Here is a 19,622-nt window from a genome sequence, read left to right on the forward strand (position 1 = left end):
TCCTCTTATTACCCAATGTGCCCGATTTATGATGTACAGGTGTGGTGATTTCAGATTAGTGGGTACTTCGGCTTCCACGACGCATAGTTTTGCATGTCAGCAGACTTTTGGCCCTTATTTGCGTTAGCAATACCAGTTATGCCGTAATATATCTGCTTATTGCAACTTCAGGGAGTGGGGGGCGCTAAACTACCAAATAGCTACATAAGACAGCTCGTAAATTCAAAAAAAGAACAAATTCAGGGCTATAAAAAACTGTCCAAGTATCTGGTAATTTATTGTTTCCCGATTTTCTGTGAAAACGACTTTAGAAATGTAACAACACAAAATTAGAGGTGATTTTACTTATTTTCAAAAAAACCAAGAACAAAATGAGATGTTATTTTCGTTGTTTTGTACCTACAAAACGAACGTTATGTATCTCAAAGATTCAGTTTACTGGCACACGGCTATTTTGAATAAGCTCGCTAACATTGGACCTTGTGTGCTTCGATGCTTTTGTGTGACAATAAGTGAGGTTTTATCTTGCAATGAATCTTGAACCAGAATTCCTACGAACCTTTTTTCCGTTGTGTTATGAGTCTTTTGATGTCTTCTTTAGGTGTTTATCGAAATTTCAAAAGGCAAGTTTTATATTTGTACTAGATCATTTGTAGGGAACGGGGGTTGTTTATACCGTAAAGAAGCTCAAAAGTTTGCCAGAAGGCTCGGAACTAGCTCGTAATCTTACCTATGAATATATTCGTCTCGTCTGTTCTCATCACAAATCTAATTCCAATGCATCTGCTTCCAGGGCTTTGAGGTATAACTTACTTTTGTGTGGTATTAAGTTACTTCAGTGGTCCAGAACTCGACTGTCCATCATACATGGAACTGTGTGTGGCTGATAATCGACTTAAAATAACGTCATATGATATGCTTCATCAGCTGCACTCGAATCTCAGGCCTGGCACAGCAAACAGCTGTGAAGTGTCACAAGAAAGTGACGAAGCTGATAACTGTGGTGGGTTATTATGCATATATGTATTACTCTGCTGTAGATGGAATGTCGGGGTATAATTTGACGGCAGCGTTTCTGAAATTTTTCGATTCAACAGCATTCGCTACCTTAGCTGAGTTGTCTGATAAATTACATCAATTTGAGAGCGTGAGTCTTCATCCAGGTAATTGTTTCAGTCCACAGGTGCGCTCTACGTAAAACTTAACTCAAAACGATTTCCCGAGGGTCATCCGATGAGAAATTCGATGGTCTATAGTAACATAAAGTATGTTTGCTACCACTATGGCACGCGTGTCAGTTCTGCAACTAAGCGGAAAAATCAGCGGTAATTTATTGTTTCATGCATTAATGTACGTTTCTTAGAACTTCAAAACTCGGATGCAGTTCACAGATTTGTATAAGCTATTCGAACGGTCATCTGCGGATTGTTAGCTTCGATATGCGTCACAACCACCCCGTTACCTCGGAATCTGCCCAACTCTACCCTCGAAACCGCCGTCTAGACAAACATGAACAGGAAGCCGTTGACGAACTGTTACGGCTTCCCTACGACAATAGTCTTGTTTTGGATATAATCAAGAGTAAAGTCAGACTTTTGATTTACGACTTTAGAGCAATTTGGAAAGGTTTGCACGAAGACAGATCTTAAAAATATGCGAAGTCGGTTAAAGAAAACGACAAACGGTAATCAGCTGTCCTTTATTGGTGGAGAAAAACACCGGGTTGAACGTGAGGAACAGCTAAACTCAACACTTCAGGAAATCAGAGACATCGCAGAAGTATCCAACGATGATCTGTTCGTGCAGAATATGTCGGTGCTTAAATGCGTCGTTGCCGTCTGGAAGCAAGGTAAGGCCGCGATCATCTCTGAAGCGGGTGACGGCCCCGGTCCAAATCCTTCCTATCAGAATGTCTATCCTGACGACGCAAATGAGATACTGATCGAGTACAACTCACCAAGTCCCTATTTAATGTCAACTGACACGCAGTAGCCCACACTCCTGCTAATTAATCTTGTACAGGCTTGATGTACTTTGTGTAAATAAGACTGGACCATGTAAGTATCGATGAGGATATGCGGTCTCCTGCTCATCAATATCAATTGCTACATTTCTGGTTTAAACTCAAAGGTGCGCCCACCCGCTTGCGTAAAGAAATTCTTAGATTTAACCACGCTTTTCCCAGTTTCTCTAGTTCTATTTTCCGATTCCGTATAAGCCGACCTTCGTGTTTTATTCTAGCTCAGTTTACGCATTCAATCTCGAGCATTTTCTTCCATCCAAATAAAATGGCATTTCAAGTCCACCACGTGATACCTGGGAATAGCTTCAGAAAAGAAGTGCAAGAATAACATCGTTATTTGACACGATATGTACATTAATCATTGGTGAAGACCTTCAGTCTAGGATACGCCTCACTCCCAGATATGTTAGACCTAAAAAATGGAGTTGGGAGAGACAGTGAGGGTTACTTCAAGGTAATTCAGAATCGCCAATACTGGCGACACGTGGTGTGCTGTGGACCTACGTGCATACACATCGAGACTAGCTACTAAGGTATTAATTCCCCACTTGAAAGCACAATCGGGACAATAAGTATGGTGATGCGTCGTATTTATTGCATTTGTTACTTAAGTATGTTACCGAATTATGCTGAAATTCACATTAAAGTATATTTGTCGTGACCTTCAGTAGGTATTCAGTTTAACAAAAACGCGTCTGCTTATACTCTACTCAATTTGTAGTTATACTTTCACTTCGTACATATGACAAGACTCTTAGTGGTCTTAAAACCAAAGTACTTAGCACTGGATACTCTACACGTCCAGAATAGGGGGTGGTTTTCCAGATATCACCTTTACTTGAGAGGATAATGTTGAGTCGACTCATTGGCGGAATAGTAGGCCACCAAGTAGTTGAAATAGATAGAGTGGACAAAGGATTGTTCCAATAATACAGTATGATAAAAAAAACCATTTTAATAGTTTGTACTAGTAAACGCCATTTAGAATACGCAGTCATCAAGCTAACCTGAGGCAAGTGCAAAGCACGAGGCCGAATAGGTTAGACGAGTAAGGCCGCGATATTGAGCCTGTTGTCGCAGACTCCAGTAGGCTGTGTATCCAGCCATGGCTAGGCACGTCGTTGAGCCGAATATCTTGCAGCTCAAACAATTCTGCTTCTCCCACAGATCCTTATGGTCCCTTGTTTGTACCTCGGATTTGTCACTCATTCTAAAATATATTACCACTCCATTTGCACAAATATGAATTGTTGCATTACATTTTACAAAACTAAAATCCTCCCAAATTCACGTTATCTGAGTGGCTTAAGGTACTATCAATGGAATGAACATAATTATTAAACACCAGAAAGTATAATGGAATCCCAGCACCCTAAAGTCCATCAGACCTAAAACTCCCCAACTTAGGTGAAACATTACATCTTTGGACCTTTCAGTTTGTGAGGTGAAATAGATTCGCTAGAGAAAAATGAAAATGCTGTAATTTACATAGTACCTGCCCCACATATTTGCAGGATAATTTCAGAGATGTGCACTAGCACAGCTCAGACAATAGAGCTTTATGCTGCTAACAGACAACTGATTTTGAAGAGGTCCATATCGGTGAATAAGTTTTTTCTGAAAATGAGTCCACACTAGGTCCGCGAACAAGGCTGTCAAAAACAATCAGTTTTGAGTGCTAGCAGTATTTACAACATCGTTTCGTATTCCACACCAAATGTCTCGTCAACGAAGTTTGGAATGAAATAGCCGCACTTGCAAACCATCCCATAGCATTCATCCCCAATTTGCGTAGCCGACAATAAAAACGAAATGTCGCTTGAGGTAGAGAACCGGTACTTCATAGAAAAGGAAGAGCATCGGCGTTTGAAAGAATTACAGAAAAACACTGTGTCAATCGAATGAGTTTCACACCTGCCCAAGTGATTAAACGAGTGGTGCCTGCTGACTTCAGCAACTAGCGCTACCACCAAGCACAGCATGGTTACGCAGAGATGAAATAAGCAGCCGACAGAATTTGACGAGTCTACTCACAAAGCCACCAACTTTTCATTCCGAGACCTCAAAAAGATAACAAATTGCATTTCTATCCCATCAGATCTAAATTCCAGATAATTTCTGTAAGGAAATGATCCAATGACGAACTAGAAAAACAGCTCATTTCAAATGCGACCGCAAAATTTGACCTTCGTCAGGTTTTATGGATATTTTCTAGTGAAAATTCATGCTACCTTTTGCCCTAAACCCATAAAAGGTGACTCACCCGTAAACAAAAAGAAAATCTGCTCAACTCAGTGCAAGTTTTTTACTATGATCATATCACGCTCCCCTAAGTATTACAACCAGATCGCAGAACTGAGTGTGCAGATTTCTATCACAAATAAGCTGAACCAATAAATGAACGCCCTCTCCGCTAAAAAGTGTCGTGATGATCAACAGCGAAGTGGGGTTATCAAAGCGAGGATGTAAACTAAGGCGTGAATGTGACGTGGTCATTCTCACACTCAATAGTTTGGACTATCGTAAATAGTTGTGACCCTGCAGAGATGAGCTGGCCCATTAAGTGCGTCAACCCGTTCGTTCACATGGCCGGTGTACTAGGGTGAATAGCGGAACCAGTGACCTATAGCTCTATGTCAGACCAGAGGGACAAGATCAACTGATGAACCAAGTAGGTAAAAAGCAATCTACATAATGGCACTCGGATTAAAAACTATCTTTGGCGCATTCCGACATATTGCATTGAATCGTAATTGTGCTTTGACCTAGGAGAAGAAATAAAGCGAGTACAGTAAGTGGGATTTCTTCGGGCTCTAACCGCCACAACCGCGAATCACGTCGAAACTTTTTTCTTCGAGCCACCACGTAGGGCATGCACCACTGAAGCTACTCACATTACCAAAAGTAACCGTAAGGTATTCAAAACTTGAAAAAACTTTACAAAACTCGCTTTAATTTAACACTGACCCAAGCATGAGCGAAGTTGAAGACAACATACCGTTCAAACACTTTGACGAAATCTGAAATCGCAAACTGTGAATAACTGGACATTACCAATATATGGTGATTTCTCATTGTTTCAAATTGAAACTTTACAATAGGAGTCGCATCACAGCCTTATTATTCACCATGGATGCAGTTCACCGTGTCAGAGATCGAAAATTGAACCTATGTACAAGGAGATGTCAACCATGAAGTGTAACGCAGAGTTAGTAGAGAATTTGACCAAAATATATAAACACAAATCGAGGACACCTAATCGGGAAACAAGTGGCATCCAACGCTGCGAAATACGTGACAAGCGAGAGGGAACCTTAGGCACGCGACGTCATAGCGAAAGCCGCGTCGGTGAGTCACATTAATCACAAAGCGAGATAAAATCGGCAATCGTTTGAGGTAACCGAGTTGGTAGGTTTGTGAGGTCACATACAAAAATCAGGGAACTGCAAAAGGCCTCTTGGAATACTTGAGCCTTTGAAATAATCACCGGAAAACAATCCGTTTCAACAAAATAAGTTTCCAAATTCCACTGTCATAAAGCATTTGACTCCATAAGTTTAAAAACATGACTTTAGCCACCTCGGTTTCCATCTGACTTTCTCTTCTCAACCGTCTATTCCATTTTGCATGAGATCGCCTGATGGTAAGCTGAGGGAGTAACTACCCGGACAAGAAGTATTGGAGGGAAACGGGAGGTGATACACATCATCGTCCCTTCCCCGCCTGTCCTAGTGTGAATCTTATCAATGAGTTTGGTGGTAGCATGTTTTACGTTAACCAGCAAGAATAGGACCGCCACCAACTAATTAACCAGTCTTAACCGCTGTACAATACGTTTTCCTTGAGCGTGTCTGATCCGTGGCATGTCAAGTAGCCAGACATCAACCCTAATTCCTTGGCCTTGAAAAATTGCTTAAAGTGAATGAATGCGTCTAGAATAGACCACACACACAAGGCAAGGGGACTCGTCTTGTGAGGAAGAGTGAATAGTCTAGAAGTGCGAGGCGAGCAGCAAAGGAATGAGTAGGCAGGTTTGAGGCAATTAAAATTTGGAGAACAAAAGCTACCTCCCATTACAAATTAACGGCCTTTGAGGTTTATTACCATTCGCCACAAATTTTCTGACCAGTTATTGAGATTGGGAAATCAAAAGACCAATACCGACCACCTTTAGGAACGGTGGCAATTGGGTAGTAAATGTATTAGAAAGTGTTGAAGTGACGATTACGCCTAACTTCAGTTCATGATTTAACCATGTGGAGACAAAAACAATCGGCTAAGCATTGCATTGAAACATCAAAACAGGTTCGCACCCCAATGGAATAGCTTCAAATTGTTTACACAATAAAGCGGGTTAGACAGACTCAGATCTAATTTCAACGCGACATGGTAAAACAACGAGGTCAGGAAAAGATCTTGAGGGCAGAACACCACCTTTGTAAAATTTAACGTTCCATTACTAATAAATTCTCGGGTTTGCACAGCAACAGCACACCAATAAGATTTGTTTTAGCACAAGCAAGAACCTTGTTGGTATGATTGATTTTACAGAACAGATAAACGCAGTGGTGATTGAAGGGGCTCGCTGATATGCATACAGGCCGCAGGCAAAGAGGAGGACATGAGATTGGTCGAATCGATTTATTGCATAATTATTTACATGGGGATGAACGCGTACACGCGAGGCCCGCATTAGCTTGTCAGGCGATAAAAAAACGTGACAGCGATTAAACGAGAAGTGAAGGTGGATGTTTATGCTGGGAAAGTCAGATCGGAGAGCATCAATCAGTCGAGTCTTTATTGAGATATGAAAGTGGCAGTATTTATCTACCCAGGAAACGCAGCTTCAACAGCCACAGTCGCTACTGCGATTGTTTCTTGAAGCTCCAAGATGAATTTGTTCGGGACAATCATTCACCGTATCAGGCTGTGAAAAAAAAAACAGATTAAAAACTCATGCATAGGCAATAAATAGCCCTTATTGGGTATATTATGCACATCGTGTACAGTTACTCTTGTAAAAAAGGACTTTATCAATCTTTTGTTTGAGAAGAATGTTTACCAACACTTAAAGCAGGATTGTGATGAAAGGATATAGTACAATAAAAATAGAAGATAGACCATAAAATTGCTCAAACAAAAATGCACTTTGAATGCTACTAGAGTTCAAAACAAAGAATGAAAACTGGTTCAAGTGGGAATAAATAGGAGTGATGGATAATTAACGTGAATCCGAAACACTTTTGGAAGAAAATACCTCGGTTTCTTGTGCGAGAGCAACACGAGCGACTTCCTGGAAGGCCTGTTTCACATTCGTCGTTTCCTTAGCACTGCATTCGAAGTAAGGAATGTTTCCCTTTGCCTGACACCATTGCTGTGCTCGTCTTTCCGTTATCTGAGTGGCGGTTTTAACAGTGTGTCGTGAAGAATGTAAGAGTAATATACGTAATAAGCATAGGGGGGATGTTAAAAGAATGCAAACTAGATTCAATAGTGAAAATTAGCAATGGAGTTAAGAGGTGATTCTAAAGACAATTGTTCTACCGTCTAAAGTCCCTCGATTATTATAGGTCAAACACGAACGGTCTATTACCAAATGACCCAAAATAGATCATTGCAAGAAAAACATTCAAAATTGTCGACAGCATAACATTGAAAACTAAACGCTAGTGTATACCATCCTATTGTTCAAAGTATTCGCAAACACATCTTAAATTAGGATTCCGGTAACATAAACCAAGGCTTGAATGGCGGAACTATGAAACTTACAGCCCTGTTGGGAAGATCGATTTTATTACCAATCAAGATAAATGGGAAATTCTCAGGATCCCGAGGACTGGCCTGGATCAAGAACTCATCTCGCCAGGAGTCCAAAGTTTTGAAAGTATTTGGCATTGTAACATCGTAGACCAGAACACAGCAATCAGCGCCACGATAGAATGCGACACCAAGGGACTGGAATCGTTCTTGTCCAGCTGTATCCCAAATTTGTAAAGTAACAACACGATCATCGACCATAGTCTCTTTAGTAAGGAAATCAGCACCAATAGTAGCTTTGTACTGGTTACTGAAACGCTGAGTAACATACTGATTCATCAGCGAAGTCTTCCCAACACTAAAGGCTCAATGAAACTAAATGTAGACCAAGTACCCGCTATCACCGAGTATTATGACTTTGAGTAGTATCTTCTTACGACTAGACGCCATGATAAGATGTAATCCCTCACTCTTAAAACGTCAAACCGATTGCGGTATGGCAACAATAACAGCAAGGACAAGTAATCAAGATCCTGATTGGTTCACCCGTAAAAAGCGGCGGCATTTTAGTGCGCGGTCAGCCAGTTCAAGAAAACAAGCATAGAAGCCATTTAAACCTCGCAAAAAAAGTGGCTAATGTTGCTCTAACCTGCAACAATTTTGCTGCTAAACAATTAATTCAAAAACGGAAAATAATATATGGTAACACAATGGAATGAATCGATTGTATGTTCACCGTATGCTGCGAAAATAGCGCGTGAGTTAAATCCCACCTTCACTTTTGATGATACCTGTAAATGTTCCTTTTTGGAAAAATCGCTGTATTTCTCAGCTAAATCAACTCATAGAACTACATCTCAATTTCGCGTTTATATCTATCCTTGAAGAAGATCACTCACATAGTTAGAAATTTCCAAATTGTCCGTTAATTCATAGTTAGCCCAAGTAGGGAGTTGTGAAACTAACAGGAACCAAAGTGGTTTAAAGAAAATGCAGCAGGGGGAAATGAAGGCTGAGGAAACAATGGTGCCTGCCCAGCTCATGACAAAATTTTTAACATCACCACATGGATTCGCTTTAGCCATAGGCCTCGACTTCGAAGTCCCCTTTAGTTAAACCCTATGCCAAACATCAAAATATTGTCAAAGCATTGAAGACCGCGAGCAAACTAGCAAAGCAGTCATTGACCTCTACTACAAGCAGAAAGATATCTTGGCAATTCCATTGCATTCACAGATCCGTCTCATTCAAAAGTCTCTTATAAATAAAGAAAAAGACACCGACTTTGTGCTTTTTGGGTCAGGTCATGCTCTCCAATAAGGACATGACCTAGGTCTGTCGCCAGTCTTAGAAATTTAGCTTTAGGGTAGGGCCACCTGGTGAAAATAAAAATTCAAGACAAGACCTGAGGGCTAATATCTTGCATCTATTTACCTTGAATCCTTTACTTCTTTTTCGGTGTCTCCTAAGCACATGCTTAACTATGTAAGTTTTGTACAATTGGCGATATCTCCCCCTTCGTGCCAGCACCATATACATTCACGTACTGCAGATAGCTACAAAATAAGATGTTTAAGCTTGTTCAAGTGTAATGCCTCTTCAGTTGTTGTAATCTATGAGGTTAAGATGTAATTGTAATACGATAGTGGTTTATCCCTTGGCATTGTTGAGGCGCCACTTTTGTACTTCGAATTAGCCCCCTTGTACCTCACTTGGTGGGCTGGCCTTTTGGGCCATGCCAATAGCCCAGACACTTCTCTGCGCTAAAAATATATTTTGCCTGAGTATTTTGTCTTCTTTAGTCTTCAGGGAGTCCCGGAATGCTGCATAATAGTGGTCTGCATGACTAATGATATTTTGTGGTATAACGCTCTAACCATAACATCAAGTCTGTAGAAGCCAAGCTTCGATTAGGTATTACAGTACACGCTTGCTCGAACAGGCCCTTAATGCTACAGGTAGTCGGTATACACCACTTGTGCGACTAAGTGTAAGTCACCAACTTTCAAGCCAAAAGCAAGCACTGATTTTGTAGTGAAATCTGACAATCCGAGAAAATTCTTATGCCACTTGGGAAGGACATAGTCTCTATTTAGTTTTCTAGTACAGTGCTGTGGATTCAAAAAGACTCAAAGCATTAAAACAGGTTCATCAGCCTGGCATATTTCCTTGCCTATTTTCCTATTGTACAAATAGTAATACAATGTTGGAAATTTTATCTAGGAGGACTTAAATAATTATAGTGTCTTTAAACCTTTTGAAAAAATGGAAAGCACACTGGCTCCTCTCTTTTTTAGGGCTTTTTAAATTTCTTTTGCATTGAGCTTTGTTTGTGGTGTTAATTGTTAAGCCCAAGGTCATGTGGGCGACTATGTAACTAACCTCTCGACTTTTGAGGATGAAAGACGATGTGGGTGATCAGTCTATATCCTTTGCTACGGGTGGGTTCGATCATATCATACGCATGTGGCAACCAAGTACGGGAAGATATATACAGGGCTTTGATCATAATGATTCTCAGGTATGTTGGTGTGGGTTCCCCCATATATTTCATTAAATTTGCGCGGTTCCCATTTTTAGTAGTTATTGTGCTCTATGTGGAGTTTTACTCCTCCTATTTTGTGCTCGATCAAGCTTTAGTACCTCTTGTGCTTTTCTGGGTGTACCTTTCTCATTGTCTTAATGAAGCTACTATTTAGGTGAATTCATTGGCTTTCACGTTTGATGGTCATTACTTGGCAGCAGCCGGGTTTAGAAAAATTCGAATTTATGACGTGTTCGGTGGTGCGACTCCGTTGACAGTCGTTACGGAATTTTCGAAAAATGTAAATGCCATTGGTCACGATGCGAGAGGAAGGTGGACCTACGCAGGAGGCGAGGACAAAGTTGCGAAAATATTTGATTGGCGAAGTTCCAGTCACAGTGCGCAGTCTGCCTCGGGGACGTGCTACGTTAGTCCTTGCTTTGTTTGCTTTTCATCCTAAGAAATATACTCTAGTTTCAGAAATTATCCATACGATTGCCTTGTTCTTATCTATCTTATCATCCACACATTCTCTTACATGATTTCTGTTCTTATTAGAGTTCATCAAGCATAAACTCAATGGTTCTTCATCCAAATCAGATGGAAGTACTCTTCGGTAATGACAAGGGTGAGATCTACGCTTGGGATTTACGAAACGGGCAAGTTAGTGTTATATGTCCCGATCCGCGCGCTGGCCCAATCCACTCAATTTCGATCAGTGCTGAGGGCACATCTTTGGCTGCAGTGAACGCCTCTGGCTCCATTATTACTTGGTCGCTTGCTGGCAACACGGCCTTTAAACCCACTGAAAAGGTTTCTCGCCTGCTTAATATTTTACATATGTTTTATTTCATCTCGATAACCCTTGGTTTTTAAGTCATATAACCCATTGTCTGCTAGAATTTTTTAGGAAGTTGGCCATTTTACAGTCACTTGCGTGTAAATATACACTGATCAGTCGCCTAATTAAAGTAAAATATGCTTACCGGAGCCATTAATCTCAAAAAAAGTATTATTAAAATCCACCTGTTAGCAGTTTTTTGATTGAGATGCTTCTTTTGAGCCATATAACTAGGGGATCGTTACGAAGATCGTTCTGTTTTTGGATTTCAGATACCTGGTTTGTGTGTTCTGATGATGGCGAAATGGGCTGCTTAAAATATTGCGTGTACCCTAATTCTCCAGTGTCATTAAACATATTGATGGAGTGCGATTGTCATTGATGGGCCGTGTGCCTGTAGTGAAAGTGCACCAAACCTGTTGTCATTTTAATTTTTACTTTAGCACAATTCCAAGATACATAGCTCCTATGCGCTGAAGTGTGAGTTCTCGCCGGATAGTACACTACTTGCTACCTGCGGTGCCGACGGCAAGGTGAATCTAGTGCGGACGGCCGACTGTAGCGTGACAAGTGTGCTGCAACCCAATGAGGATCGCTACTGGGCTTGGGACTGTGCCTTCTCCGCGGACTCGCGCTATCTTATCTCTGCGCACTCTGACGGCATCGCGCGGCTCTGGAACCTCGAGGACTCTCAGCAGCGAGGGCAGTCCCTCGGAGGCACTACCACAGAGCCACGGCTGGAATACAAGGGTCATCAACGTGCCATCACATGCATTGCCTTCCGCGATCAATCCCTAGCCGGGTCTACCGCCTAGCGCCTCCTATCTCCCACGCATCCACTTGTAAATAATGCATTGCCTTTTCTTTTGGACTTATTTGCCTTCTAATTGGTTCCCACATTTTGAGATGCGGCTGTTCTTGGCCGTGCAGAAAATTGTGGCTGATAACAATTTCACGCACCACGAGGGACAGTGCGGAAGACTTACTTGTACATTCAAATCCAAGATCCCGTAAACCTAATTCGTGTATGTAGTGTTTGGTATCTTTCACTTCGCAAAATACGGATATCCAACCCGCGGCTTCGTTATGAGAAATTCCTAGCTTTGTGATTAACAAATATGTGCCAAACGATAATTCTTAAAGGTTCGTTTGATGAACGAAGGCAGGGTTTTTATTAGGCGTAGCGTGAGAAGCATCTCGAGGCAATCATAAATCAAAGTATCCCTTAGAAATCATGTCCTCGTTTCGGGAGGTAACAGTAGGAATCGCATCAGCTACGTTGTCGGAAGGTTAAGCCAATTTGATTTGGGCAAGTTGCGTGCCAATCCACATGAGACCGCAATGCATTGGTGATCCCGGCACGACTGCCACGAATAAAATTAATTCGCCCCGTTCAGATTCGTAAAAGTTATTGTACAAATTGAACAAAATACAATGGGATGAGCGAGGTTGTCGAAAGAATGCAAGATTACGAGGTCCTCTGGTGGGCGATGCGGATGGGCAGAATTTGGAGGAAGGGGAACGTAACTAAGAGTCGCGGGGACGGCTCTACGCGTTGGGTGACGACTGGTGAGTTTCCAGAGCCTTGCCTTCCGATTTCTTGTTTGCGGACGGCTGTGGGAGTGAACACTTGGAAGTTCGAAAAGAAACCGTGGCACTATGATCCCCTTCTGCTACCGACGGCGGTGCGGATTCCTCACCTTCATAGGTGGTTTCGAACGCCGGATTGTCTATACATCAGAAATGGCCAAATATGAGACCTCTCTCATTAGTATAAATCTGGGTGGTTAGTTTGAGAGAATAATTTTGGGCGAATATACCGTAGAGGGACTAGTTCATGCGGTAAGTACCGTAGCACAGCTCTGGAGAACAACTTGTGGGGAGGTGTGACATGCTGATATGGTGGTTTTCGATCTGTTTCCCAGCACCGCAACTTTTTTCCAGGTAATACTATATAGCACTTGAGGGGGGGGGAGTTGATCAATCGGAGACAGAAATCTTAAAACACGCGAGTGAGGCATGAGATTGGGAGCATCGAGACTTTTCTAACCAACAAAACTGGAGCCCAACTCCAAACCACAAATTATGTCACAACTATACAAATAAATGTTCAAAAGTTGCTCACATTAATATGGCAATTGAAAATCAACAAAGTAGTCAATTTTGAGACGGAAAATCAGTTACCAGCGCGGTTACCGCAGCATTAACGTCGAGAGCGTTTCCAAAGAAGTAATTTGTGCATATGACTGTGGATGAGGGGGCGACTGTGTAAAAACACAAACAGCTGCGGTTACAGGCGTGAATAAACACTCTCGCACACAAACCCAATGCAACATTACGTTGCGATGGCTGAAACGCTGAAAACATCACTGGGAGGAGCTTTTGCCATAATTGAATGTTCAAATAGTGGTTTTTGAAACCAATTGAGTGTACTTGTCGTCACATTACTACTGGTCATTTTCGTGCTCCCCTGTTTCCGTACGCAGGTTCGGGGGGAAAAATTTACATCTTTAATTTGACGGCAACTAAATAAATAAATAAACGTTTTTGTGATCCCAAATCAAACGTCAAATCACATTGGTACTCTTGATGCAATCGCATGGGATCGGACTCAAAGCAAGTAAACCCCAGATTTTGCACACCTTCATATCATTCTGTCATAAAATTGATAGAATTTGAAACCTATTAGGTAGTTCTGACGGCATGAAACCTTTACGAAGTCAAAGTGACATTAATACCTAGCTGAATATCTTCAAAAAACATCTGGGACTGAGCAAAAGACCAAATTAGCTTAAAAAACGAGACTAATAGTAAAAACGACACCCTGAGGCCTTTAGCAATAGAGCCGCAAAATTGGCAATTATAAGACAACTGATGAATGTAAAATTAACAGGGTAAAAATTAAAAGGTAGAATAAATCACGACATTTTCTGAATAGGTATAAATTACAATATCAAAGGGTAACGGGCGGAAACAGGTTCAAAGTGGCTCGCTACGAGAAAAATTTGGAGTTCGGTATTCAGCCGTGTGCAAAAACTTTTAATAAAAGTATGCGACGTCATATCAAAGGATAAAAACTGAAGTTTAGAGTGTGACCAAGATCTTGTTTGATTATGGTGATTCCGATAATCAGCTCAAGTAAAAATTGATGTTTCGTCCAATGAACAGAATTTCGAAAATACAATGAAACAGAATATGCGCACTCATTTCTAAAAAAAGTGCTTGAAGAAATTGAGATAAAATGTGAGCTAGGCAATTAGGATAGAAGTCATAATTTAGTCGTGACAAGAGTAACAGTAACTTAACGTGTTATCTAAGATAATAATGCACCAGACGATTTATTTGCAGGAAAAGGAATATCCGGGGTGGGGAAGAAGTGTATGTAATTTAACAGCAGTATTTAAAACAAACAGTAAATTATTGTAAAGGAGTGGTAAAAGTTACCAACATTTCCGGCAGATCCATAATACAACAACTGTGCGTATAGAAAAAAAGATTTTGTTAAAAAGGACGAAGAGCAGTAGTGTGGTAGAGGGTGCAAACTAAAAGGGATCTATTAACAGCATAGACTATTGGCATAGTTTGCTCATCCCCTCTGCTATTCGTACCAATATGAAGATGCGGACCGATAAGCACTGGATGGCTTAAATTGCTACATTTGAACTTTAGTGACCACACATCAACCTACCATTTCCAAGCCAGGTGGTACCCCGAGAGGGCAACAGACCTCCAGAAAGCCATGACGCGACAGGTGCAGACCTGCTTAAAAGGGGAGCAACACCGTCATTCTCATCGTATTCAGCATCAAAATCGCCTGAAGCGGCATCTGTATTATTCAAAGGAACCGAATATGCAGTTTGTAGGACCCCAATAGCCGAATTTCCGGTCGTCATATTCTGTGCATTTGCTGATTCGACACCACCTTCGTTTGCCACGTCTTCGTAATCGCCTCCTCCATCGGCGCGATTCTCCTCATTATCGGTTTCCAGATCATCGTGGTTACGGTGAATACGATATTTGCACACCGGGCAGGAGCCCTGTCGTCGAAGCAGCCACCGATCAACGCACTTACTATGATAGGCTATAAATCAGGTTCGAAATGCCAATCAAAATCAGAATTTCGGGAAAAAGAACGATATTAGGGTTACTTTTCACCTAAATTACTAGCTATTCTTAAAAAGGGGCCATTGTTCATAGAGATGGCAAAAAGTATTTGAAACCAATCATTAATGATAAACTAATACATCACAAGCCATAAAAATAATTTTGCAAGAAAAATAAAAAGGATCAATGCTGACTGGGGTCGAATAACAAACTCTTACAGAAATTAGCATAATTATAACACGAGGAGATACGTGTTGTAACCTACTAACCATGATGACAAGGCAGAACCCTTAATTTATCGCCCATCGTGTAGTCCTCCAGACAAATTGCGCACGTTTCATATAGATTTTGGTAATCTAAAGCAATCGAAATAAGGAACTCAGAGAAACTAGCCAAAATATTTGTGCGCTGTGAAGAAATACCCAGATACACTAACCTTCTGAAAAACGAATCTCTGGCAGCTTGTTGAGGATTTCTCGACTCAGCCTATTCTTCGACTGACGCATACAAGTTCGAAAAACGCGTACTGCTAAGGAAATTATGATCGCCAAAAATGCCAGAGAAAGCGCAATCAACAAAGGAACTAAATAGTATTCGATTGTTGTTCCTCGATTGGGTTTCATGCGCGCCCTAAAACTAAACATAATTAAGATAGAAGGTAATGTAGATGTCACTTGTACGTAAAAATTAAATGAAATAAAACTACCCCGAATTATAGAGATAGTGATTGCGTATGGCCTCTCCTGATGTACGACCAACCATGATGGATGGAATGGTTATTTCTAACTCTAAAAGCAAATGCACTAACGAAAAAATTACTTTCGTCCGATCCCATCGGAAATACGTAATCACTTTCAACATTGGCTATGATGGCACCAAAATACTTGGCATTCTGCACAGCCAAAACTTTTTCAGCAAATGTACAGTTTCCCCGATCAACTAATGCAAAAAACACATCTGTTTCGTTGGGAGGTGATTGCACAGCTGAGCAAGCCAAAGGTGGGTCGCTCGTCGATATTTTACCCTTTAAAAATAAAGCGAATACAACCATACCAGGGGCGATTCGTCAGTAATTGGGGCACCAAATGAGGCTTCCGCATCATCCATCTCAATCGTTACGTTGATCTGAGGAGAAATCTAGGCAAAAATCGGTACAATCGCCAGGTTACCAAAATAAGAGTGCCAGATGCCATTGAAATTATACCAAATATCATCGAAATAAACAGAGACATTGACTCGACTTCACATCCGACGAGCAGGTCAACGAGCCAATTAAACCCTAAAATGACCTTTAGATGACGCACTTGTAAAAGAGAAAATTAAAAGACCTAATTGTTTTTGCTAGTTCCGTCACATATGATGTAACTTAAAAATGGTGCCACTGAGCAAAAGGTGCCTTATCAAATGCTTCCTAAACGAGAGACATCGATTACCTGCACATGTAACGGTTGAGCTTAATTGTGCAATATTGTTGTCAGCCATACACCAAATAATATGTTTAAGAAATAAAAAAAACATTTCCGTACAACAGCCAGGCACCCATACCTTAGCATTTCAGTAAATACACTAGTTGTTACGCTACTTACACTTTTTGCGGGACATCTAAATGCTCTAGCGCTGTGAGTCCCCTGCATTTCGGCTTGTCTTTCGAAGTTTCTCTTAAGCTGCAGCCCATCGTTGACATACTGCGACGTTTTCTGATTTTTTAGTGACAGGCATTTAAATTCATGCCTCAGTAGGTATTTGTGGATTTCGTAATAATAATGCTTTGCACAGTCGGAATGCTTATTCAATTATTACTACTAAGTGGGTTTTGCATATTTTAACCACTTTAAAGTTGCGGCTTATAGCAAAACTGTGGCGATGGACCTTTACCACTCATGACTGTCCTATAGCGCAGTTCATGCTCCAATTTTGCCACTACTTGTACCTTTTTTGTCATGTGAAGCAAAGTGACAATTAAAATACAATGAAAGTGCATTTATCCTTTTAAAAGACCAAGCTTATAATACTTGCCAACATCGGGACTCATTTTATCTGTTTCTCTCAAGATTGAGTAACAATTAATTTGCTCTCATTTTCTCTATTTGTTTTCCAATTTCAGAAGTACGCAAATACTACTTCCTATATTTTGCATGTGAGAGTTCTCGGTATTCTTCACGCACACTTGATCCATGTACTCTCCCCTAGTTTTGATCCACAATGGTTAAGCGGCCTTCAAAAAAAGTCCATCTGGATCCGAATGATCCAAAAATAACAAGTATAAAAGGTAGCGTAAGCAGGTTAAGGGATTCTAGCACTTTTAATTTACTTTTAATCTTACATCTGCAATTTTTAGAATCGTCTTTGACAGCTGGACCATGTCCAATCTGTGGAACTGTAATGGCTACTCGTCACGGAATGCGACGCCATTTTAAAATTATGCACAAACGTAATGCTATGTTTAAATGTACATATTTGTTTATACATCTGTAGACGCTTTATTTATCCCCCTTTTAGAAGCTGAAGCCTCTGCTTGCAAAATTTGCGGCCGAAAATTTCTTACTACTTTTGCTATACAGCGTCATATGCGGCGGGTACATCCCGATGAGATGAATGACACTCCCCCTTTCCGCAATGTAGATGGTGAAAATCCTACTAGTTGTCCCTTTTGTTTCAAGAATTTTAGTGGCAAACAAAGTCTTGATCGTCATTTACGAATCGTACACCAGCGTAAGTGTATCTGGACTGCTTTTTATTTGTGGTCGTAGAAGTAGCAATTTAACTGTTATTATTTTCAGATGTTGAAATCGGAATATGCTCCATTTGTGACAAAACATTTTCTAACAAGTTTGCAATGAAACGCCACTATGAAAATGTTCATGCAGGTATAATACAGGCGTTATCGTAGAATCAAGCTAATTATAATTTTTAACATCTGCGTTATGTGTGCACAGTCTGCTAGAAGCTAAAGTGTTACTGTAAAGTCGCGAAGAGTTTCATGCTACCAAATCACCATTTATATTGAGTTGTGTTAGAAATTTGGTCCCTTTAGAATGACCTCGTTGCATTCATATACTTTTTATTATCAATTGGTGAATTATTGGTGACTTGACTGGTTTCTAGAAGTGTCCTCTCTGTCGGTGTCACTTTTACTTCGATATCTTTTAAAACTCAGAAATCCACATTGTCTGATTATTATGGCAAAAGTGGCTTGGTTCGATCTTAACATTGCTTTCACATCTTTCCTTTCTTAAATGTTACCTCAATTCATTCATTCCAGCTTCTCGCCACATTTGCTCGAAATGTGATCTCAGTTTCCCATCTAAATTTGCGCTTATGGGACATAATCTATCTTCTCACAACAGTGAGTTCCAAAAAATAAACTAATGTTATGTCACATCTTGGATCCTCATCACCCCATCCCTGCATAAAAGTACAGGAATTCCACGGGCGACCACGCTCCCCGCACATGACACTGCTTCAAATTTTGAAGCGCATCACTGAGGCAACGTCTGTTGAATCGGCCAAATTTCCCCGACTCCTTGCCAGTTGGGGCTGCCTACGTGTCCATCCCTCTTCCTTTAGCAAAAAAAACATCACCCCCGCCCCTCCATTTTTTACGTTGTGATGGTGCGAATGGGCGCCTAGAACTTTCCGTCCCTTTTTAGCTTCCAAGATTTTCGCATGTTCACACTGTAGTCAATGCTTCCTAGACGCGAGCGAACGCAACCGCCACGTTACTCAGGATCATGCACTAAGTAAGTCTGACCAACTTATAGTCGTGCAGAGCATTTCCAGTAACGCAACAGTTGACGAATAAAACAGATCTCCACACTCAATACTAAATTCCCGAACAATTTTTGGCACCCTTTTCAACGTTTCAGGCTCCAACTCACTCGATTTTCAGGACGAGTCCAATGGATTGACGAATTCAAGGGTGAGCCACTTTAATCAACTTGGTGCTCCGCGTGCCTACCAGGAGAGGCATGGTTGGAAAGCCGCTAACTCCAATAAATTCTTTTTAGAGTGGATTGACCAATCAATCTTCCTGAGAGAAACTTCATGTAAAATACGGTCAGTATATGTACAAACTTGTACATTTTTGCTAATAAAACGTTATTTCTGTATGAGTAGGTCTTTTTTTCGACGACGTATCACATTTATGTGAGAGCTGTCCACAAAATACTTAGCCTGATGAACGCCTTGACTAAACCTCTGAGCATACATCTGACAAATGTTGCACTCACGCGCCACTTTAAAACAAAAAGGCTGTTGTAAACATCACCACTGATGCTTTCCCGGCGTCCGCGCATGATTTACAATGTACAGGACAGTGATAACGAGTATGAAAATAGGCAACGAAAACGATATTCTGAAAGGACGCACAAAGA

At 40.9% G+C, this 19,622-nt stretch overlaps 5 protein-coding genes across 5 annotated transcripts; 3 read left to right on the forward strand and 2 right to left on the reverse strand. All coding sequences in view use genetic code 11, as the record gives it.

Moving 5' to 3' along the window:
• Positions 1-576: 576 nt before the first annotated feature.
• On the forward strand, positions 577-1,992 carry EGR_06078 (hypothetical protein; the record flags this gene model as incomplete). The annotated part of the gene is made up of 7 exons (XM_024495327.1): positions 577-627; positions 657-802; positions 831-1,003; positions 1,041-1,163; positions 1,184-1,325; positions 1,364-1,581; positions 1,613-1,992. The coding sequence occupies 7 exons, from the start codon at positions 577-579 to the stop codon at positions 1,990-1,992; spliced, it is 1,233 nt and encodes a 410-aa protein (XP_024350282.1).
• A 1,033-nt stretch (positions 1,993-3,025) lies between these two features.
• Positions 3,026-8,230, reverse strand: EGR_06079 (Ras-related protein Rab-7a; the record flags this gene model as incomplete). The annotated part of the gene is made up of 6 exons (XM_024495328.1): positions 3,026-3,233; positions 6,622-6,850; positions 6,875-6,950; positions 7,281-7,418; positions 7,793-8,138; positions 8,175-8,230. 6 exons carry the CDS (start codon positions 8,228-8,230, stop codon positions 3,026-3,028), a joined length of 1,053 nt encoding a protein of 350 aa, XP_024350283.1.
• A 1,948-nt stretch (positions 8,231-10,178) lies between these two features.
• EGR_06080 (Target of rapamycin complex subunit lst8) lies at positions 10,179-11,960 on the forward strand (the record flags this gene model as incomplete). Its single annotated transcript, XM_024495329.1, has 4 exons — positions 10,179-10,301; positions 10,480-10,731; positions 10,863-11,117; positions 11,589-11,960. The coding sequence occupies 4 exons, from the start codon at positions 10,179-10,181 to the stop codon at positions 11,958-11,960; spliced, it is 1,002 nt and encodes a 333-aa protein (XP_024350284.1).
• A 733-nt stretch (positions 11,961-12,693) lies between these two features.
• On the reverse strand, positions 12,694-16,851 carry EGR_06081 (E3 ubiquitin-protein ligase; the record flags this gene model as incomplete). Its single annotated transcript, XM_024495330.1, has 9 exons — positions 12,694-12,875; positions 14,834-15,226; positions 15,519-15,605; positions 15,686-15,879; positions 15,956-16,037; positions 16,069-16,273; positions 16,303-16,386; positions 16,419-16,528; positions 16,836-16,851. The coding sequence occupies 9 exons, from the start codon at positions 16,849-16,851 to the stop codon at positions 12,694-12,696; spliced, it is 1,353 nt and encodes a 450-aa protein (XP_024350285.1).
• Positions 16,852-17,451: 600 nt separating this feature from the next.
• On the forward strand, positions 17,452-19,399 carry EGR_06082 (Zinc finger and BTB domain-containing protein 24; the record flags this gene model as incomplete). Its single annotated transcript, XM_024495331.1, has 4 exons — positions 17,452-17,680; positions 17,725-17,961; positions 18,030-18,116; positions 19,257-19,399. 4 exons carry the CDS (start codon positions 17,452-17,454, stop codon positions 19,397-19,399), a joined length of 696 nt encoding a protein of 231 aa, XP_024350286.1.
• Positions 19,400-19,622: the final 223 nt, after the last annotated feature.

The sequence above is a fragment of the Echinococcus granulosus genome (assembly GCF_000524195.1).
Source record: "Echinococcus granulosus chromosome Unknown EG_S00050, whole genome shotgun sequence".
Taxonomy (NCBI): Eukaryota; Metazoa; Platyhelminthes; class Cestoda; order Cyclophyllidea; family Taeniidae; genus Echinococcus; species Echinococcus granulosus.